This window comes from Peromyscus maniculatus, chromosome 8, assembly GCF_049852395.1.
Source record: "Peromyscus maniculatus bairdii isolate BWxNUB_F1_BW_parent chromosome 8, HU_Pman_BW_mat_3.1, whole genome shotgun sequence".
NCBI classification, from domain to species: Eukaryota; Metazoa; Chordata; class Mammalia; order Rodentia; family Cricetidae; genus Peromyscus; species Peromyscus maniculatus.
This window is the reverse complement of record NC_134859.1, coordinates 80537219-80560988: the sequence shown is the minus strand read 5'-3', so window position 1 is coordinate 80560988 and position 23770 is coordinate 80537219. Positions and strand designations below refer to the sequence as shown.

At 45.2% G+C, this 23770-nt stretch overlaps 1 protein-coding gene across 1 annotated transcript in view; it reads right to left on the bottom strand.

The window, feature by feature from the left end:
* Window positions 1-418: 418 nt before the first annotated feature.
* Window positions 419-23770, bottom strand: part of Ca10 (carbonic anhydrase 10) — a 515736-nt gene continuing 492384 nt past the window's right edge. Inside the window, exons 5-9 of the mRNA XM_006972007.4 lie at window positions 23357-23452; window positions 19167-19239; window positions 5572-5726; window positions 3400-3574; window positions 419-1721 (exon numbers count right to left, since the gene is read on the bottom strand). Of these exons, the coding sequence (XP_006972069.1) occupies window positions 1699-1721; window positions 3400-3574; window positions 5572-5726; window positions 19167-19239; window positions 23357-23452 (522 nt within the window). The 3' untranslated portion in view covers window positions 419-1698. The remainder of the gene's footprint in view (window positions 1722-3399; window positions 3575-5571; window positions 5727-19166; window positions 19240-23356; window positions 23453-23770) is intronic.

The window sequence follows — 23770 nt, the reverse complement described above, 5'->3', positions numbered from 1 at the left end:
GAAAAATCCAGCTTAGCACTGTATTTTAATTATGAGGTGACTGATTGTTTGAATTTTTCATTACGGATATACCTTGCCCCTAGGTGGGGTTTCCAATACCCCTACCCTGCCAATGCTGTTTGTACAAACCCACCCCAGCAGTGTCTCCCCTCCTGTTGGACATTGTGATGGGAAGGAGAGATGAAAGTTATTTTTAATTTGGCAACCAACCGAACATCCAAGTCATCCCTTTCAGCAGCTCAGCCTATATGTTTTCTCAACAGGGTATTAATTACCTGGCTCTGGGACTGGCTAGACAGCCTGTCCTGGCAGCTCTGACTACCCTGCTGGCTGTATGCAATTGCTCGGTGGACTCAGCAGGACTCTTCAAGGAACTTCAGCAGGGAGCATCCTCCTTCTCAATAAACTCAGACATGGGCATTGGGCAACTCGTTAAACACATTTATTGATTTTGTTTTTTGACAGTAACCAAACACAGTGAGTGACCATTATAAACAAGAAAAGAAAGGCATTCGTTTGTACTTTGTGAGATCTGGCTGCACCTGGAGAGAAAAGATACCCCAATTTCCCAGGAATTTACAAGGCAAAGTGCATTCCTTCAGGAGCATCACAGGGGTTGGGGGGCGGGGAATGGCAGTTTTGAAACGCAAGGAATCTGTCGCCTACTATATCAGGCCGAAGCTCACCTGGGATGAATGACCGAGCCATGGAGTGGGATTAAAGGCATACCTGCTTAGCAAGTGCATTCCTGCTTGCCACAAACTCAGTAAAACTGGCTGCAAATGAACAAAACATGGAGGTGAAGGAACCACGGGAGATCCAAGAAGGTAGCTGCATGGGGCTAGGGCTTAGCCTGGCAGGAAGGAGAACAGACCAAAGCCAGAAAAATGAAATCAACGCATTAAACACATTTATTGGGCTGTTAACAATAACCAAACACAATGTATGACCTTCAGAAAACAAGAAACAGCAAATGGATCGATTCTGATCTCGGGCAAATCCTAGTACGGTTATGTGACAAAGAGGGAAATAATTCCATTCTTATAGTCTGCGGTGATATATATATACACAACGTATAGCTCTTTGATGTATGTCCTTTTTTTTTTGAATATTTTCTTTTTAAATCATTGAGTAAACAGAAGAATTGTAATCTAGAAATAAGTGTCCTTGGTCAGCTTTGTCCTGGTTCACCTGTCACCAGCATCCTCAGGGTATCCTAGGACATCGTCAGGGATGATGGGATACAGAGTCCACTTGATGCTTTTGAAGTGGTGTTTTCTCCCCTCTCTCTTTCGGAAGAATTTTTGTATGTACAAAGGCTGAGAAGTCCCATTGGATAGAGTTATTAGTTCAGGAAAACAGTATCAAAATTGTAATCAGGTTAACTGGTTGTTTTCTTCTAAGACCTTTGATGAAGGAACCTCTGTTTCTGAGACTTGACTTCCCATCCTGGAGGTGGTATATGGATGTGTGTATACTTGTGTTTACATATGTGTGTGTGTGTGTGTGTGTGTGTGTGTGTGTAGAGATGCATTCTTCTGACACATCTTTGCAAATAGTTTTCATGAAGAAGGGGCCAATCCAAAGAGTGAAAGGCTTGGGGGAGGAAGGAGAAGGAAGAAGGGGGGGGCATTCTGGGTTACATCAATTCACAGTTGTAGAATTTCACTGAGGTGGGATTCTTCTTGGCTTAGTTCCCTACTTGAGGAGCCATTCGTTTACTGGAGAGAGAGAGAGAGAAACAACACCGAACACACACATACACACAACACAAAACAAGGCACAGCTGAATTAATGTGCGTACAGTGCAAGCGACCTACTCAAAAGGGGAAGGGGCTGTCTTCTAAACGCCTGCTTGTTGATTAGCATCATGACTAGTCCCTGCCCCGTGGCTTTCTAGACTTGTGTTTTCCAAAATGCCAGCCAACATCTTCAGGTGGCTACCGTGAAGCCAAGTGAATGAAAAAGAATAAATGTCCTTGTGTCATCAAGCTAGTCACACTTCAAATGTTCAATAGCTGAGACAGGTGTAGACTATTTTTGTCATGTAGAAAGTTCTAGTGGGGGGCACTGGTTTAGACCAGAGATAGGAAAACTTTAGTTAACAGCCTCAATGGAGCACATTCCTCCCCCCTTTACTTGCATATTGGCTATAGCTGATTTCATGCCACGTCATTTGCATGTTACCTATGGCTGACTTCATACTACTTCACTGGAGTGGGGCAGAAACTATCTGACCTACACCGCCTAATATGCTTGATTGCTGCTTCTTTCCACCAAAAGTGCTAAACCCTGGTTTAGATCACAACCTCTCTGTGGTTAGGGTCATATCTATCTTCATCACCACTGTACCACCACCACTACCTAAGTGCCCGATATATAGTAGGTGCCCAATAAATCAGTGAGGAATACAGAGAAGGGTCAATGATAGAATCAGGTATTTGTCCAGTAGCTGTGGCTGAAAGGGAGCAAGGACTCTATACTTTAGTCATCCTCCTGAGTGTCTAAGAGAGAAAAAAGGATGGAAGGAATTCAGAGGAAAGAGGACCAATGCAGTTGAGGTTAAGGGGCAGCAGTGGTAGCTGTTTTCGAAAGCTTTCTGGAAATGACCACAGCCCTTGTATTTGGGGACCATGTCATTGTTATAAAGGACTCCCTATTCAGGCACAAGCTATGGTGACTGTCATGATTGCTAGGAAGAATGCAGAAACAGTGGGAAAAGCCCAGGTTATAGCCACATGGCTTGTTAAAGGTAGATCCTTGAATGTCTTGACTCTTAGTGCAGGACATCGCTGGAACTCTGTCCTGTTTGACCTCCCTTTTCACAATGGGAGTTTGCCATGAAGGATGCTCAGTCAGTGTGTAGAAGAAAAGACAGAAGCCTGAGTGTGGACCAGCCAGGCACAGGAGACAGATGTCATCTTAAGTGCCTCCTTTAGTAGGAATAATAACTGCTTATAGGAACATGGCACTGGACAAAGACCCTAGCTCAATGTGGCATTTAGAACATTCCATCCCTTTTAAGGGGACACATAGCTAAAACCTCCAATGCTTCTTACTGCTCTGTCCTAAAACGGCCTTGGGGAAATCAGGTTTTCTGAGCTCTCTAATAAAATGTCAATAGAAAGGACTGTTTTGCCCAAACCAGAGGAGATGCAAAGGTTTGATACATGTGATGTTAAACATCTGTACACATTAACATTACATCACACAAATCAAGCCTCTAAGCTTCATCTCCTTCATCTATGTATGACACACAGAATTTGCTAATAGAGAAGCACCTTGCAAATGGGTGTGGCAGTGACTTTACCATCAGAGTTCCTACAATGGGAGGTAGGCCTAAGCTAGGAGATGGCCCTCTGGCCTGGGTGCTGCTCCTCTCTGGGCCCCTGTACTCACCTCTGTACTGCAGCTTCTGGGCCCTGTTGTTAGGACAGTCCTTCCCCTGTAAACTGAAGTTGATGTTGGTGCGGATACAGCGGTTGTTGAGTGGCTGGACAGGCCTGAAGTTGTCACTCATGCTCAGAAAGATCTGCGATGGCTGATTCTGGCTGAGGAGGCGTAGGGAATGCATCTGAGGAGAGAAACAGCTGTGAGATCCAGCCACTCTGTGCTGCGGAAGAAAGGCCAAGTGGGCCCTTGCCTGGTAAGGTAACATCAGATTATCTGGGAAAGGTCACGGGTCCTCAGAGTCCCTTCTTCCAGCTGAGCTGAGGTGAAGGTCCACGGATGCCTTCAGACATGGAGGACACTTGCATCTAACTTGCTAGCTCATGGACTTCAAACAAGTCACTGCTTCTCATCCTCAAACGCACCCAGGCAGCAGTTTCTGCTGTCTCAGATACCTTGACCCTACCTGGTTACTACCCAGGCCATAGTGGTTGGTTCACCGAACTAAGCTGGACCAGTGCAATTTCTTTCTTTTGAATACCTGGGCTGTTTGACCATAAGATTGTGAAGCAAAAAAAGAATAAAGCAAATAACTGGAAGAAAGAGGAGAAGGAGAAGAGAGGGGAAGGAGAAGGATGAGAAGGGGCAGGAAGAGGAGGGGAAGAAGAGGAATGGGAGAAGAAGGAAGAGAGGATGAAGAAGGGGAGGAGAAAAAGAGAGAAAAAGAGGGAAGGAGGAGGAGAGTGGAGAGCCCCCCTCTTCCCCAATCAGTTTTTGGCCTTGAGCTCTCTGGGATACTCCAGTATCTTTAGAAAATGCCCCTTTTCTGAGTTTGAGTGATCAGAGGGAATTGTTACTGTTTGCCATCTAACAAGTCCTGACAGGATCAGGGACTGGAAACTTCATGCTGTCAGGTTGTAAACATAGATCTTGCCAAGAAGATGGGGTTCTGCCTCACTTGCCCATCTTCCCTCTAAGGCTTTCTAGATATCGGAGCTGGAACAGATGTATGCAATCTACCCTCATCATGGAGAAGAGGAGGAGGGTGGCAAGCCTGGAGTGCACCATGAGCCACCGAGCAGAGCTGGCACAGGCTGGTTCCCGTGCCATGCTGAGGAATAGACTATCTGAAATGATCTTTAAAAACTCCCACATCCAAAGCACGTTTGTGAGATGCTGTGTTACCTCTGCTTGGAGACTGACACACACATTATTTTTTTTAAAAGATCTGAGAAGTCCCTTCGTCATGAAATCGACATAGCTTCTTTCTACTGTCTCTAGTGCTAGAGAATGAATGGAGGGTCTCTCTCATCCATGTAGCTCAAGCACTCTACCGCCCAGGTTTGCTTTAGCTTATATGGGTTCAAAAAAATTAGCTTAAAAATTGTTAAGTTTTTGAGAGAGTTACCCACTCTGTAACCTGGGCTGGCCTAGAACTTGTGGTCATCCTCCTGTCTCAGCTTCTCAAGGGTTGGGGTTGCAGGAGTGAGCCACTGCCTTTGTATCCATTTGCACCTCTATCTGTACGCTGAACACTCTATCTCAGAGCGTGATTTTGGCACGGATTCCGCAGTCTTACTTCCCTCAGGCAGGTGGAGTGTCTTCACAGTTCAGATTAGTGCACTTCAGAGGCTGACTCTATCAACACAGGTGTTGTGGGTTTAATTGTGTATGCCCAAACTCGTGAATTGAAGGCATTGGTAATCTGTAGTACTTGGGATGTGACCTTCCCCGGAAGTAGGGCTACTTCTGATGCAATCAGCAAAGTTAATATGAAGTAATTGGGGTTAGCGCTTTAATTCAGTACGGCTGGGGTCTTTTTAAAGAGGGCGGATTGGGACAGAGATGCAACCACACAGAGGACACCAAGTAACAGCGAGCAGAGACTGGGGGTGGTACATCTCGAGCCAGGAAACACCAAGATTTCTGGCAAACCACAGAAGTCAGGGACCAGACATGGAGCAGATTCTCACATTCTCAGAAGGAACCAACCCTTCTGATGCCTTCATCTGGGTCTCTGCCCCCTGGAACTGAGGCAAACAGGTTTCTGTTGGTCGTGCCACCCAGTTTGTGCTTTACGGCTGCACAAATCCTGGTTAAATCAGCACCGCAGCCTCAGAACCTACTCATCCAGTCCTCACACTTTCTTCCCATTAGCTAAAGAACCCAAGGGAAGCTCACCTGCATCCTGGTTATGTATACAGGCTTGTTCATTATTATCCAACTCGCCGTCTCATAGCAGGGTGGGATAGTCATCGACCCATCGTAAGTGATGAAGCTAGAGGTCTCTGGATACAGTTCCTCTATATTAAGTCCCTGTAGTAAATATGCATCATCTAGAAAGGGAGGTAATTAAAAACAAAACTTAGCATCTTGATGAAGTATTGCTGATGCATCATTATTCTATATAGTATTAAACTATGTACTGTGCTTTCGGAAGACTGTATCCGTCAGCATCTTCAGTTGTTATTCTCCTCACCTAGCTGGTGCCTTATTCATTTTTTTTTTTAAACCACAGAACTTTATTTATTGTTTACAAACAGTCCAGGTGGCTGGAGTCTCCCCTCCAGGTCATTGTTGTTCACACTCTGTGACTCAGACTCATAGAACAGCCACTGATGGTTGTTGCATTGTGGTTTGGAGGTCACCCTGACAGAATGGAAAGCAAGCCTTGTGAAAGATGGCGACTCTAAAATTGTTTCATCCCAGAAGCAGTATGTGTCACTCACTTCTGCTCACATTTTGGTGGTCAAAGAAGTCACGTGACGAAGGCTGACATCAGGGATTTAAGGAAGAAAGGAAGATGGGACTTTGAATATTGGTGAGTTGAAATAACATAGCCTACCACAGGACTGTCTGCAGAGCCGTGGGTGCCCCAACATCTGGCTTCACAGTATTATGGTTTGAACCTGAAACGCCCCCTACAGGCTCACATTTTAGAAAGCAACTCTGAACACCATTACATTAGCAGCACATCCAAGCTCATGTTTGAATGCTTGGTCTGCAGCTTGTCATGCTATTTTGAAGGCTGGCTTGTTTGGGGCCTAGCTCACCAAAATAGGCCCTTAAGGGTGGGCCTTTGATGTCAAACCAGCCCCTAGTTCTAGCTTGCTCTGTCCGTGTCTTGTCTTCTACAAGCTCCACACCAAGCTCCTGCCATCATGGATGGATTGCTCTCTCTGCCACGCCTTCTCCAGGATGATAGACTAAACTTCTGAAGTCATGAGCCAAATATACAACCAATACACATAGGAATTACGTCAAGGCTTCAGGGCTTGTTGAAATGTTGTCCAGTTGCCATTCTTATTTGTGAACACTGCTCGATTAAAAGGACATTAAGAAAATACTTTTAGGAAGATATTAACCAGACCAAATCCTATCATGAAATTCAAAGCTGAAGTTCAACAGCTGACCTCTGTTTTGTAATACGCCCCCCCCCCCCCCGAGGCCCATACAGATGGTCTGATCTTTTATATGTACCACATCTTTTGTTAGTAAATAGTTTTTAATTTTTAAAAATAACATGCATACATAGGAAGACTATGGGGATAAAAGAGAAAAAAGATATAATTCTATTCATTTCAAACAATTACTATTAGCATTTTGGTGTTTTTTTCTAATATTTTTATTCAATGCATTGATTGAATTTTTTTAGAAAATGATAATGTATTAGGGTCTGCAATTTTTGATATATTCTACCCTTCCTTTCTCTCTCAATAACTTCTCTTTCTTTGTTGAAGACTATTGCTTTCTTCTCTCAGCTTCCATAATGCGGCAGTTCATCTTCTTATTTTTCTGGCTTCTCCTTCCCAGGTTCTGCAGCTTCTCTATTCCCTTACCTTTTATTTGCTTCTGTCTCTCAATGTTGTATTCCCGACCATCTGTCCAAGCCTCTTGTCTTTCTCAGTCCCTGATCCCATCTTACTGTGGCTTTCATGCCCCAGGAATTGCAGATCTGTCTCCAGAGGTGGTAAATGTCCCAGTGTGCTGAGAGCACCCACCATATGGCCAGTCTAGGAGCTGGGAGAGGACTCCATAGGGCACCAAAGCCTGGCTGGCAGAGGGATGAGACTGGCTCACTCCTGGAGTCCCTCTGGATGCGTCCAACTCCCAGTGGGAAAGGACTAACGCTACAGTGGCTGCTGTCATCATTCAAGTGCTGTATTGTGTAAGGAAAGATGGTCACGTATAGCTGGAAACTTCATACTCAGAAAGATGGGTCAGACATATAGTAAAGCATCCACAGTGATGCGAAGAATAAGGACCGGAGAGACAAGGTCCACAGTCATAGAGGAAGAAGGTGCGTGCAGAGTAGGTTTTCCTGACCTGCAAGCCAAGGCCGTTCAGTAATTCACCAGATAGTCACTAAGCACCTATTGAGCTGGGCCCAGGGTTAGGCCCTTAGGATACAGTAATGGACAGGGGAGATGCAGTGTCTCCCTCGTTCCAGGTGAAGACCCAGACAGCACATGGCAATACACATATGTAGATGACTATGCCAGGGTGATGACTGCGCTGTCTACCGCTATTGGTGTTCATGCTGTCAATCAACTTTTACAGGTGAAGACACTCCTCTACTTTTTTCTTTAGGAGCTGTTCGAACTTTCTCTGATAAGAAAGAATCAGCTTTTCCAAGGGTTTTTAGTTTTAGTGCTCCTTGGTTGTTACATGTAGAAGACCAATCAAGTTAGTAGTTTGAAACAAATCTACCGTTTACCTGCTCCATCTAAAACCTTCCCACTCTACTGTGGTACAAGGACCCATCCAGGGCTCCCTTAATGCTTGAAGAGAGATCAGCCAACCTGGGCTTGGAGAAAAATTTCACTGACCCTAAGATGAAGAATTTCTTCCTCCCCCTCTTTCTCTTTCTCTTTTCTTTCCATTCTTCTTTCTCCCTCCCTTCTTAAAAATATTTTAGATTCACTTATGTGTCTGTGTATACATAGATACGTGGCCATGTAGGCCAGAAAAGGGTATCAGGTCTCCTGGAGCTAGAATTATAGGCAGTCATGAGCCACCTGATGTGATTTCTGGGAATGAACATAGGTCCTCTACAAGAGCAGCAAGTACTCTTAATTGATTTCCAGTCATTACTAGTCATCTACCTCTCAAGTGTTGGTTGGTATACATACGTGCATACCACTGTGCTTGGCAACTTTAAAAAACTTTCCATTTAAATAGAAACTAACACTTTCCATGGGGACACTAAGGCCCCAGGATAAACCAAAGAGGAAAGGAGCCATTGGAATCTGCCTGGGCTGAGTCTGTACTGTGGCCTGAGATATCAGATGTTCCTATCACAAAGCCACAATGTCCACAGCACACACTCATATACTGATCCTCCTAAGTTTCATCGGTCACTAACTTAATAAACTTACACTGGGTGTCTATCTCATCCTGGGTGCAACTATTCCTAGGCCCTGAACATGTGCCAGCTCCAAGCTCAGAGCAGATGAGCCAGGCATAATTAGGTGAATGCAGGTAGGAGTCACAGACAGTGATGTGCAGACTCGGAGAGGGGCTGTCAGCTTTATCTGGAGTGTGTGTGTGGGGGAGGGGGACTCAGAAAAGGATGACAGAAGGAGCTGCCCTGAACTACATCTTGAATGACAGGAAGTAATCAGTGTGTGACTGGCATGGGGTGAGGTGTCAAGGGTACTGCTTACAGAGGCATGCTGCAGGAGATAGAGCTAAGGGAGTTCAGAGGGCTATGGACTTAGGGACAGCTTGAGTGTGGGCAGGATGCAGGCGGAGGGATATTGTGGGAAATGAGGCTAGCAGGGTCAACACAGACCACGTGCAGGAGGCCCTTGTCTGCACTGTTGAGAGTTGGGTTTCAGCCTGGAGGCAGTTTGGAGTCAGGGCTGGCCTGATCAGATTTGTACTTAATGAGGCTTGCTCTGATGGCAGTTTGGCCTGAAGATTAACATATTGAGTGAGAGAAGGAAGCATTTGGCACATTTTTACTAAAGGTCAGAGTGATTTGTTTAACCAAGCTTGTACGAGGAGCATATTGGGTACCCTAGCATGCTGCTATTATTGTATTTTATTTTCATTTGGCGCATGGCGGCGGGGGGTGGGGTGGGGGGGTGAAGGATGGACGCAGTAGAGATGAGGGATATTCCAGGAAGAACTGGAGCTGAGATAAAGAACACTTATATTTCCCAGAAAGTAGACCAGCCCCTGTGCCACAGCCATATTTGAGGAAAGGGTTGAGGGAGGGAACAGGCTGGAAGCAAGAGACAAAAAGGTGATGCTTATGTGTTTATCCTCCTCGTGGGGTACCTGCATGTCTCAAAACACCGTAGTGTTGTTACTCCAACCTCTGGGGGCCTGGTGGGAAAGTCTTTTTTGGTCACCCCCCTGTCAGACACAATGACCATAGTCAGTGGCCACCCTCCTGGGATCATCAGCGGCTGCTGTGTTCTTTCTATCCATCTTTTTAATATGTATGTTTACTCTTTTAATTTTCCTCTCCAGAACTTGAAAGCAGCTAGCTTGAAGAATCTGGTGCTTGGGGCCTGAGTTTGAATGATCATACAGAATGCCTCTGGATGACTTTGGACTTACAGGCAAGAAGAGCCTCCATTCTCATGTTCACAGCATAGAGAAAGTTGGAGTACTTGGCTCACAGGCTATTAGATGAAAAAATAGGACCGTGCTCTACAAGTACTATCTAGCACAAGACTCAATCCAAGTAAGCACTCAGCCATGCTAGGTAGTATTAGTGTCCCCTTTGTGACCCACAGAGTCCTTGCACAGCCTCTCTGGTAAACTACTTGTCATACCAAGAACTCTCACTTTCCCGGCTGAATTAGCTTGCCAGGAATTATTTAGCTATCTGACTCTTCCCACTAAACTGTGAGCCTCAGAGGGAAGGGTTTTCTTTCCTTTATTGTGGATCCCATTTTGAGGTCCACCCTATCACAGAATGTTCAGTCAACACAAGATTAATTGATCAAGTAGAACGGTTTCTGCTCAGCAGCTCCCCCGGTGATGGTGCTGAGCAGAAACTAAGCAAGGAATTAGTCGACATTGGACGGGCGATGACGGGGAAGCATGGCTTCAGCTTGCACCACTAACTTCAATGCACTGCACCTACCATCCCTGCTACATGATACACGAGGTATCAGGATGAGGCTGTTGGCCTTGTTTCTTGCTCCATACGGTGACGCCATGTTTCCACATCAAACATGCATGTACTCTCTTAATTACATTGCTGAAATTGGCACCAGTTTACATTATTAACATTGCCCTCGTGACTGGCGCCTCTCTACATCAAAAGCTGAAATTAGAGCAGTTGCCCTTCTTTTAGGCGCTGGAATTTGAGAACTAGAGGCTGTGTTGCTGCATTTACCTCTTCTCTCCACGGGAGGTTGCTTGGTGAATTTGACAGGTGAGAACCCCCCCCCCCCCCCCCCCCCCCCCCCCCCCCGCCCCAGGCTCATGTATTTGAACACTTGGTCCCGAGTCTGTGAAACCGTTAAAGAAGGATTAGGAGGTGAAGCCTTGTTGGAGGAGGTGTGTCATTGAGGGCGGGATTTGAGGATTCAAAAGCCCACTCCATTTCCAGTTAGCTTTCTCTGCCCTATAGTCATGTCTCAAGATGTGAGCTCTTAGCTGCTGTTTCAGTGCCGGGCCTGCCCCCCACTCCCACCAAGCTCCCCGCCATGAGGGTCATGGATTCTGACCCTCTGGAACTTCGAGCCCCAAATAAACTCTTTCTTCTATAAGTTGCCTTGGACATGGTGTTTTATCACAGCCATAAAAAAGTAACTACGACAAATAGGATAGAGTTAGTATGACCCAAGAAAAACTATAGGTAAGTCAGAAAGTTTCAGCTCCAGCATTCAGAGATGTTTTCCCATAATTTCTCTTATGGTTTATAAGCAGGCAAAGCCTCAGACTTCAAGTCAGGGGTCATAATTCAAGGGTAAGTTCTAATTATATGTTTGCCAGTAGCTTACTGTTTCTTCATGGGTAACCTACAAAACCTCTTCTTACTTGAATGGGCATTTGTGGATAATTTCTAAGGCTATCTTCATGTAAAAAATGTTCCATAGATCCCAAAACATCTCTCAACATCAACAAGCTTATACAGCCAAATTTATTTTCAGTAGGTCAAGGTTTTGGCATGAAAGCATTGCATTGTTAACGTGTCAGCTATCGGTTTACAAGGACAGGAAGATCACCCTTGGATAATCAATATGTATAGAATTCTACTGTTCTGAATGACTGTGGAAGCTGACAGCTGTCCCTTTGATTCTGTGGCGTACTATGTTGAATCTAGGATTTATTCCATACTGAGTTCTCATAGGTACAAATAAGAAGTCCCCAGCTGAGACTTTATTTTTTGTTCAAGAGAAACACATTAGGATGAAATGTCTCAGATGGGGACTCTGTCTTTAGTCTGAGCTTCTACTGGGTGCCTTCGTCAAGTGCCTGATGTTTCCAAAGATCAATACTGGCGTTGATCAATATGGAACGACTAGGCAACTTTAGTATATTGAATAACATTATGCCCCCTTGTAATCTGAGGCAAATTCAACTGAAACAAAAAAAGGCAATCACAATAGAATAAAGTAATACAATTTTGTTTTTTGTTTTACGCAAACAACAAATGAGGAAAAGACCACTGAGAACTGTATTCTTGGAGGCAAGCTGCACTTCACCTGTTCCTCACTGCCATGAGTAACTACTGGCAGCAACATTGGAAGCAGTGTGCAGAATTTCCCATTATGTGAAAACACTCCCAAGTCTGTTCCTCAAAAATGAGAGTACATGTTCAATTAAGCATAGAGAAAGGCACCTGGAGCAATACGCTTAAGCTCTTTGGTGATCCTTCAATACACTTAATACTGTGTCCCCCCAGGAGAGCTGTGCGGAGAACTCTCCCTGAGAGCTGTGAAGAAGAAGGCAGTTACAGGCTGGCCTGTGCTTGCACACACATCCATATTTTACTGGGGAATTTTGGGGGAGGTATGGCTAACTTGAAATTACAAATAGGCTAATTAAAACACCTTTTAAGAGCTTGTTCTGTGTGCTGAATGCCCTGTTTATAAGTTCTCCTCCAAATGCTCCAGTTGGTGTGTCTCTATCGCCTTGGAGGACGTATGTTAACACAGAAAGCTGATGTCTTTCTATTCAGACTTGATGCTCCTCTGCATTCTTTTTCATATCGAAGCTCTCCTTTGTCCTTTCTGTCCATGACTTGAATGTTGTATCAGTTAATTTCCCTCATTGTGACTCCATACCTGGGAGGAACAACTCAAGGCAGAAAGGACTTCTTCTGGCTCACAGTTTGAGGGGCTACGGCCCATCATGGGAGGAAAGGCATGGTGGCGGGGGTGGCTCACAGTTGTGACAGCAGGTGTGCGATGTAGCTGAGTTCATCGTCTCAACCGTCAAGAAACAGGTCAGCCAGCGTTGAACAAGGGCTGGGCAGTAACCCCTAGTGGCCTAATTCTTCCAGTGAGGCCCCATTCCTAAAGATTCCACCACCTTCTAACACAACATTGCAAGGTGGGGACAAAGCACACAAACATTCAGGCCAGTGGGGACGGTTGACGTCTAAGTCACAACAAATGTGGACTGCAACCGAGGGAAGAGAAAGCCGCCAGAATAACACACTGCCTGAGGATTTGAGAAGAAAGTGTTCATTTGCAACAACGCTCTGATCACCACTTCTTGTTATCCATTCTAGAAGGCTCTTTGCAATCCATTAATCATTAGTTTCGCCTATTGAAGAGACTGTAAAAAGTGCTGGTTCAATGAAATCAAGTGGTACTAAAATGATACAAATGTTACCTTTTATGTAATTGAGGTGCCGTGTCTGCTAATTAATTAACAAGGAAAACAGAGGCTTATAAACATCATCCCAGTACAGTGCATTAAAAATTAAAAGACTTCAGGCTAAATTACCAATATCTCCTCAAGAAAAATCCTTTCTGAAAATCCATTTTTCAATGCCATGCCTTCCGTCTTGACCCTCACTCTGTTGAAGTGGAATGTGACTTTAATAAAATGGATTTTCTTTAGAAGACTTTTTAAATTCAGCCTGAAATTAATTCAGGCTGGTCTTTTTCTATTGTCGGTCCTGGTTAGTGAGAATATTTTACAAGTTTCACTCAGATGTACGAAATTCAAGCTCCTGGGGCTGGGGCAAGGGCTCAACCGGAAGAACACTTGCTGCCCCTCTAGAGGACCTGGTGGCTTTGGAACTCCACTTCCAAGGGATCTGACACCCTATTCTGACCTCTGGGGCACTGTACTCACATGGTATGCAGATATAAATGAAGGCAAAATGCCCCCCCCCAAATAATAATTAAAAAAATGACATTCAAGTGCCCATGGATAGCAGTGACATCTCACGAAGCCCTTGTGTGCACTATTTATATCCAACCATAGTTAAGTGGGCTTCTCTGAAAGCGAGCATATTCCACCACTGCCTGCAGGCCTGGAGCTACACTCGCCTTCAGAGTAAACTGTGGTTGGCACAGTGACTTGCCTCCTAACATTCAGGAGCTGGATTCAACAGGCATATGCCTCAAAACTTAGGGACACAGAAATACTGTACACTGAGTTAATATCAATCACTCTCCAGGCAATCGACCTATTGTCTTGTTTAATCCTCACCCAGCCCTTTCAACATCAGCTTACTGATGAGGCCATTGTCCCTTAGGGTTGTTAAACACATCTGGAGTCAAACAGCAAAGACCGTGATGGAGCTAGGATAGGAGCCCAGTGTGAGGGCTAATCTTGGTTGTCAACTTAATGGGGTTTAAAATCATTCCGGAAACAGACATTTGGGTATGCCAATGGGGGGGGGTGTTCTAGAATGGGTTTATTGAGGTGGAAAGAGCTATCCTCAATGTAGGTAGCATCGCCCTATGGGCTGGGGTTCCGGAAAAATAGATGAAAGGGAACTTAGCACAAGCACTCATCTCTCTGACTCTTGACTAGGGATGGTGTGACATGCTGGTTCAAGCTCCTGCTGTTGTGATTTCTCCCCCACCATGAGTCGTACCCTGAGAGCCAAAGAAAGTCTTCCAGGCTGAGGTGGCTTTGGTCAGGTATTTTTATCACCACAATGAGAAAAGTTACAACACACCAGGTCTGCTCCTTTTGATCTCTTCACAGGAGAGCGTGGTCACCCATGATAATGGTGGTCTTTACCAACAAGGATTCTAAAATTCTCCCATACTTTGGCAAGAGTACCTTTACTTCTTTTTCTAGTATATGTGTGTATGTATGTATGCATGTATGTATGTATATATATTTATACATATATATATACACTTTAAAATACAAATGCATATATATTATATATACATATATGTATATACTGTAAAATACATATTGCATCGTGAGAGAATGACTTCCCCCAGTTTCCTCCTTTCTCAGTTGTCCCCTCTGTCCCCAGTCGTGTATAGAGATAGTGAGTGGACTATCTCTATAATTGCCATCTTGTGCCAAGTGGCTTCTGTGCTGCTCCGTCCTCCCTGCACCTCCTCAGCTGGCTGGTGAGATGGCCACATAGGAGCCTTTTCCATAATACGGCCTCAAAGATATATATTTAGAAGTGGTTTTCAATTCCAAGTCATGAAGATTTGAGCTGCCCTTTCAGAAGTGAGGACTTGTCCCGCCTCTCTCCTGTATTTATTCTTACTCCTATGACTTCACCCAAGTTTAAATGCCATCTGGATGCTGATGTCTTCCACATTTGCAACTATGGTTCTCGCTCCTGAAATCCAGACTCATATATCCAACTGCCTACACCACCCCTCCTCTGAATGCTTAATAGAAACCCTAAGCACGACATGTTCAAGATCTGTGATCCCTTCCCCACCCACAGACACGCTTCATCGGAGTCTTCCCCATATCAGGGGATGGAAATATCTTCCTCCCAGTAGCTTGCACTAAAAATTTCATGGGAATCCTTGGTTCTGTCTTCTCTTACACATTAAACATCTGATTTACCAAGAAATCTCCTTCTGTCCCTTTAAAATATATCCAATCACTTATCATCACCTTCTCCCCATTGACCTGGTCACCATCAATGCCATTGTCCTATTATTTGGATGGTTGTAATCACTTTCTGTTTTCACCCTTGCCACACTGTAGTGTATTTAAAAAATTTTTAGACTCACTTATTTTATTTTATATGTATGAATGTTTTGCCTGCATGTATGTATGAAAATCCATGTGCATAACTGGTGCCTGCAAAAAAGTCAAAAGAGGGCTTTGGATTCTTTGTGGCTGGAGTTATGGACAGCTGTGAGCTCTGGGAATTGAACCAGGGTCTTCAGCATGAGGACCAAGTACTCTTAGCCACAGAACCATCTCTCCAGCCTTTCTCTAGCCTATTTTTAGTCAAGTAATCCCAGTACACTTTTTTCTCTATGTATGGTATATGTATATGTGGTGTGTGTATGTGTGTGTGTGTGTGTGTGTGTGTGTGTGTGTGTGTGTGTGTGTGTGTTATGTATGCAGGTGTGTTTGCACATGAGCATGCATCAGGAGGCCAGAAGAGGACATTGAGTGTCTTGTTTTATTTCTCTTTGCCTTATTCCCTTGAGACAGGGTCTGCCACTAAACACGGAGCTAGTCTGGCAGTCAGCAAACTTCAGTCTTCTGTCTCTGTCCCTCACAGAGATGGGATTATGGCTGAAAATGCAGACATGGCTGGCTGTTTTTGTAGATGCCGAGGATTCAAACGCAGGCTTGAATCAGCAAGTCCTCAGGCTTGCTCAGCAAGTGCTCCTATTCCATGGACCATCTACCTAGCCCAGAGTGCTCCTTTTGACAGAAGATGATGTTTCTCTGCTTGAAGGCTTGGACCAGTTTCCAGTCTGTGGTGCTGTCTCTAGTGACTGGGTATGCCAATCATGATAGTGTGATAGTGTCCTCTGAAGGATGCTGATTTCCACAGAAGGTCCCTATGTAAAGTAACATGCATGTGGCAGTTGGAGATAGCTTGGGCCAGGATCAGCCTGAGCTGGCCAAGTGTCACTGTGCTAGTTCTGTGGTTAGTCGATGCCCCTTCTAAGTGGAAGCAAGTATAAGAAGCAACATGATGAGCAGTGTGATTGCTCATCAACCCGAACTCAAACTGTAATGAAGAGAAAAGCATGCTGAAAGGTTTTGTGTTATGTCAAAATCCCAGAATTATAATTAGTCTTGAGACCATGGAGTTTGTCTTTCCTTGCCCCATAAGAAGGAAGCATAAGAGAAAGGAAATAACACTGGAACCATGCACAGGAGGACCCATGTGTATCGGAGAATGGGTTGTGCTTCAGGAAGTTCCTTCTTTCCCCATCCTCATCTCTGTGATGCTACCTGTCTCATTTAAGGGTGTGGAAGCAGGATACTATAATAGGTGCCCCAAGCAGGTAGCATCATCTTCATCTTGACCTGAGTTTGTGGGCTGATGCCAGTATAACCTACTACCTCTTACTGAGGCTCAGGGGTGGGGAGATGCCTAGGTTGCATGCTTGAGGATGATTCATTTCAGGCTCCCTACCTGCCACAGGACCAACCTTCCCTTGCTGGAGGCTGTAGGAAATTGAACTGGAGGGACGAGAGCTATGGTTTCCTGCTGAGCAAATCAATCCCTTTCTGCCAATGTCCTGGGCATGGTGGTGTCTGGGCCAATTCTGTGTATCAAGTCATCATTATTCCTGGGGTGAAACTCCTTTCAGATGTGTGACAAAGGTCACCATGGGGGACACCTCCCTTAGAACATCTGCTATTAGAGGACCTATTATCATGTCTCAGCATGTAGGCCAGGGTGTCCTGCTTAACCTCACCCCTCCTCCTTTTCTTTCTGTGGCCCTGGCAGGTGTTGAGCATGAGGGATGGCCTCTTTCTGTGTTTCTGCTTCAGTGGTGGAAACATCATAAGCTCCCTGTGACAGCACAGAGACTTGGCCCTAGAACACTTTTCCTGCCCCCCCACCCCCACACCTGTTACTGTGGCTGAAGGAGGATGTTCAGTTCTCCAGTAACTGAGATACAGTGTTGATAGGGACAGATCCCCTCTCTGAACTTTTCCCTGTCCCTTTGATGTTCAGCAAATTTTGTAATGCTGCCACTCTTGAATGCTTTGGCTCCCTCCTTCCAGCTTGCTGTCTTCTTCCTTCCTTCCCTCCTGCCCTCCCTCCCTCCATTCTTCTATCTTTTCTCCCACTTCCTTTCTCTTCCCTTTCTCTGCTTTTCCTTCTGTGTCAGTAACCACTTCACTTAATATTAATCAGACTGGTGTAGGGGGAGGGGAGGGGAGCAAAAGACCCCCTAATGATCCCCTCTGCTAGTGGAAATCAGACAGATTGTATGTTGGGGCTTAATGTGCAATTTCATGGCTTTTCATGGTCTCTAAACTGCAAATTCAAGATAATTTGAAAACATTTTATTTAATTTTCATGCCTTTTTAATCAAAAAAGTTAAAAGAATAATAATCTTTTATAGGCAGTTATAAATGTGCTATTTACACACAAGACAGAAATATCTCCCTTAGCAGAGCAATCTAAGCATGTGCTTGGAGAGAACTCCACGAGAATACTGATGAGGGAGGGCATGGCTGTGTGTGGAAAGGATTTAAGTCAGCCTTGCAGGTGACGTATGTTGAGGTTCACCATTGTGTCACCCCATCCGTTCCCCAACCTCGTCAGACAGGAGTGACCTGATAGTGAGCCCCTTGTGGGGAGGACCAGCATCTCAGCCATCTTTACATTCCTACTGAAGATGTGAGCTGGGAGAAGCAGCCAGTGATAGAGTGACAGAGGGCAGTGAGCTCTGTCCCATCCTTCCACTGTCTCTTCCACACCACACTGGAGGCAGAAAGCAGCAGGCCCAGCTGAGCTACGGGCTCGGGGGAAGTATTCTGCAGGGGGATGTGGGAATTCAAATGTCCACATGTTCTTTTTTTCTATTGTTGGAAATCATTATCTACCTGTTGTTTGATTCACAAATCCAGATCTTTAAGATTTCAAAAACCCGGGGTTGAACTTTTTCACTTTGTGAATGAAGAAGCAGTATTAAAGTGAGGGGGCTCCTTGACAGAGGTCAAGGCAGAGACTTGAATTCCAGTTTCCTGCCCATTCCTAGCTAGATGGCCCTGCTGTTCCCCATCTTGACTTTGATCTCCTGATCGGTGCTGCCTCCCATGGTTTCCCTCAGTCCTGCAACATCCAGGTTTACCTTCTCTGTTCTTCCCCCTTCACCTCGGCACACTTTCTTCTTTTCTGATTAAGAAGTTTAGGATGAAGTAATCTGAAAGCTTGAGAAGCTGGCAGAACCCTACACATTCATGAGGTGTGGAGAATGAAGGAAAATGCCGCCCAGCCCCCTTCTGGAAGGAAATCAGACTTGGATCAGGTGTGGTTCTGAAAAGGTCCATATTGGGTCCAAAGTACCTGGTGGGTGGTTTTTTTTCATCACATATTTGGCAAAGCCCCAACTATGTAGATAGCTGACATGGTAGAGTCAGTCAGCCGATAGAATCCCCGAGCTCATTACCAATCCACAGGATAACGATGACCACATCATCATAATCGTTATTGCCTTAGACAGGCGTGGATGACAAAGGCACTCTGGGGACTTGTGTTTGAAATGGGCTGCTTCTTAGCCAACCCTGACTCTCTGGAGTGACTTTCCACAGAATTAAAGGACTGTGAGGCAGAAAGGGGCCCATGGAAATCATCAGTTCTGGCTTCCTGCCTTCCGACAGGACTAACCTTTGTAGAATAGTTGCTGTAAAGGAAATTGAACCAAACTTACTTTTATATGTTATTCTTGTGATAGTATCTCTGTTGAGCATTCGATTAAGAAATGGGTTTGATGAATCAGAAACCTATAGGGCGAGAGAAAGTATTAATGACTAAGTTTCAGTCACTCTTCCAGGGCAAACATCTCCATGCATTATTTCATTCCTTCATATTGATGGCTTACTATGGGTCCAAATCTATGATGGTTAGAAATTCAGAGATCAGAGACACACACTCTACTCTGTATGGACACCTCATCTCCAGAAGGAAGAGAGGTAGGTGAACAAATGGTCCTCATGTGGATTAAGGACTGCTCTGATAGAGTCACTAGGGAGAGACCACCCCACTGTCTGGGAATCAGGGGAGCTAGGGTCTGAGTTGGTTTGGAAGAATGGATGGCACTGAAGTTTTTTAATACTAGAATATGGGAAAGGAAAACAGACAAGGAGCACAAGAAAGCATCCCTGCTGAGGACCTGTTCATGAGAGGCAGATACTCATACAAATATCCAGTGTAGTTGGAGCTAAGGGCATTGGAAAGGACAGGATGGGAGGCTAGCCCATGTTAGGCTTTGAATATCACAAGAGGATACATTTAAACTTTATTCCTCAGTAATGGGGAACCATCAAAGGGTTTTGAGCAGGGAATATGGAATGAAATGTCAGGAAAGGGGCATTTGTCTAAGTATAAAGTGTATCTAGAATAAGGGTACCAGAAGAGAGAGGAAAAAGTGAAGCTTGTAATTCCACAGATCATTAGCATATGAATATATTATAAGCCACAACATTCAATCTTCCATCCACTCACCCATCCATCTATTCTAGAAAGATTTATCAAGTACCTCAAACAGGCTAAACATTGTACTAGAGATGAGTTTCCATTTTTTACTTATGCTCTTACATATCCAGATTCTTCCTCTGGAGGAAGAAGCTCAGCAACAGATTGGGGTCAGAGAATCACCCTTTATCATGAGGCAGCCTCGTGGAGCTGTGTAGTTTCCTTAACAACACCCCTTTTACTCAGTCTTTTCTCAGTACCGCTGTTCATCTTAGTCATTTCCCTCCTACCTTGCTCAGCGCAGCTCTGCAATTTACATCTCAGCTGCTAATCGGGTGTTGTGACACATCCACATTTTAAATCTGATTTATTCCGAGGTTTGGAAAAATCACGGCAGATGATCATCGTTATTAGATAAGCAACAGGTAACTTTAGTTTGGAGAAAGCACAGGCTGTTTATTTTGTCTCCATCTGTCTTTCTTTTCACACGGATTTCTGGGTGTGTTGGAGTGAGACACACAGCTAACCAGTGCTTGGGGAAAGACGATACTCAGTGGAGGCAAAAATCTACCTTCCAAGGGGGGGGGGGGGCGGGGGGAATGTCCCAAGCTGAACACTGATGCTCCCTGGAGACAGTATGTGCAGTTCAGCTTCTATTGTGACATACTTTTTAGCATCGAAAGGACAGATAGCTCAGAGCCTCCTCCTCTTCGTACTGATATACTCTGTGACAGCAGGGGGGCCATGAAGGTGTCTGGTGGAGTAGGAATCTGCAATGGGTCTCAATTGCTGGGTGCCTTGGGTTCCTGGTACCTGACAAGCTGGACAATACTGCTGTTGAGACCAGTCAGTGCCCTTTGGGGCTGATTAAAAATTATTGAAATATTTCCAAAGTGCACACAGATGATTTGTGGGCACAAGCGTGTTGGCAGTGTGGGTGAGAGGATAAAATATGTACTTGATATAAGTGAGCTAAGTGGGAAGTTAATGGTGTGTGTTCGAACAGCAATTATAGCCAAATCTCAGCTCCCTGTGGTCACGGGAGGGAGGGGGAAACCAGTCTCTCTTATTGATTGAGTGACTGATTGATTGTGTGTGTGCACACACTTGTGCCTCAAAGAATGTGTAGATCTCAGAGGCCAACTCATGGCAGTCAGTTCTCTCTTCCCACCAAGGTCCGAGGAATTGAACTCAGGTCATCAGGCTTGTCAACATGCACCCTTCACTGCCGAGCCATCTCCTTTTACCACCAAACCCTCAGCCATCCCTGGCTCAGGATTTGGTCAGGGTGACATTTCCTCAGATGAACCACTCCTGTGTGGGGACTTCACATCTTACATTCTTGCTGTACCTACAGGGAACCGGAGGTGGGAGGCGGCAGCATTAGAAGGAGGGCTGGTTACTGACTGTCAGAGGCGGCACATCCTTAGAGACTAAGGATTCAGTCCATCTCATTTCCGGGCGCTAATGTCTAGCAGAGGATGGGCCTCTGCCCCATGCTCAGCTGGAGTTTTGAGATGAGTGAATGACAAGTCAGAGCTCAGCTGGATCACCATGGAGCTGGAAATCTGGGAGTTGATTTTGTGGAGGAAAGAGGGACTGCTATTGTTTACTCTGAGACTGAGCCAGAAAAGTTCAGGTTTGCTCAAGGAATGGTAAATTCCCCAGGGCCCAAACTGGCCTGAGAAGATTCAGGAGCTGGCCACTGTCCTTTCCTGGCCTAAGGCTTTAGTGTAGGTCCTCCCAACCTTCAGGGGAGCAACCAGGACCCGTAAGCCTGACTGTTGGTCAGGACCTCAGTGTATCACAAATTTCTGCAGGAGCTTGTGAAACACCGGCAGTTCGCTGTGGAGGAAGTTGGCTGCCGGTCATTCCATCCGTCACTGTCAGCTGTTACACGCTTGAGCTTCCAGGATGGCATTCACTGACTTAGAAACTTTGAGCCAAGTGAGGCAAAGTCAGGGACTGACACTGAGATGCTCTTAAAGGGACACAAAGGATTGGGAAAGGCAGATTGGCCTCTGGATATTACTCATGGAAGGCTTGGCATGGGGGAAAACCATAGCAGGGGGTGACTCCTGGTCACCTAACAATATGTAACATACCCCTAGGCTTCACAGTGCGTGCGGACCAGGCTGACTGCATGGATTGGTTGTCTGTGTCGGAACTGGGACTGGAGGAAGAATTTGCTCCAGGCTTGCAGGTACCAGTGGGATATGGCTCGGCGTGTGTGGTTTTTTTCAGTGTTGTTTTCTCTCTTCTCATCCTTACTTCCTCTCCCAGATCTGCTGAGTAGGCACATGATGGGAATCCACTAATGAGTGCTACAGCGGGGCAAGACTTGGGTGTCTTTCCTGGCTGGGCTGTTACGAGCTCCGTGAATTTGGCCTGGCTTGGATGAAGGTGAGGAAGTGAGCAAGAGGCCTGACATCTGGGAAGACAGCCAGTACCTGTTGCACAGTCTGCTGTTGGGGGGGACACTATTGCCTAGGGGGTCCCTGGAGACCCCATTATTCCAACAGCTCTGTTAAAACTCCTTGGTGGTGAATGCTGAATTTCTACCGAAACTCTTCCTTGCATTCCAAGTTCCGGTTGGTCTAATTTTCTCTAACAATTTGGCCACAGACCTCTCCAGTTCAGTGCAGCATTTGTAACTAACATAGCTTACTTTAAAAAAAAAAAAAACCTTTTTACAATCAAAAATAAAATCTTACTTTTTTATTTAAAGAATTGCACAGAGGCATCACTTTATATCTGCCAAATATTAAAGATAATTAAAAGACCAAACCAGAACGTGTTCAGTTGGACATTTCACACTGCTCTTGTTTGTTGGATAAGGGGGGTGGGGGGGGGAGCATGGCTGAAGGTCGTGCCGTCAACATGGGGACTTTGTATTAATTCTGCCTGCCAGGATTATAAACCAGGATTCCAGTGAGAAAGGAAGATGAACTCTAAAGTTGTGGGGAAGCCTGGAGGTTTATAGTGCAGGGCCTGCTGGGGAGGGACACCTCACACTTCTCTTATTTTCCTGGTTGCAGCACGTGATGGATAGTCTTTCAGTCCTAGAGGCTATTAGCACTCCAGCCCCTCTCCTTCTGTTACTGTACCCTTGTTCCACACTGGTAGGTGTGGCCTGAAGCCTGTTCTTACAAATAGCACCAGTTTTCTCTGCAGGACAGAGGCTGCCCCAACCTTCAGGCCCTGAAGCTCTGAAATGGAACCTATCACTTCTTTGTCTCACTTGCATAGCCCTGAATCTTTCGTGAATTCTATGGCTATAAAAATCATAAGACCCTGAAGCTTTCTTAGGCATGGACATTAATTAACATCACTTCTTTAAATGTTTTTAATCCCAACAGAGACTGTGGACTGATATTCCGGTTGGCATGGGGGATGGCAAGAAGAATAAAAGAATGCAAGACTTACTTTTATAAATATAGAAACTACCACCAATCCGTTCGGACTCTTTGCAGCTTCTGTGACATTTGTGTATAGCTCGTGGTTATAGTGGATGAGTTGTACCTGGCAGGAAGGAAAATCAAGAGTGAGAAGAGCAATCCAGCGTCAAAAGGGGTGAGGTACAGTGTATGCTCCGACACAAGGGAGAACTGCAAACATACCAAAGGACAATCGGAAGGACACAGTTTTTAATAGAAGAAATTTCAGAGGGAGGTGTAAACAGAATCTATGTGTGTACAATGCATGGACATGCACCATATGAACATACTACCTATGCATATTTGCAAACATGTTCTGGTAACAAGGGGGCTTAGTTCTTCCTCCCTCCCAGGAAATTTCCCCTTGCTGTGGGATGTTCTGTAGGTCCTGTGGGAGCCCATT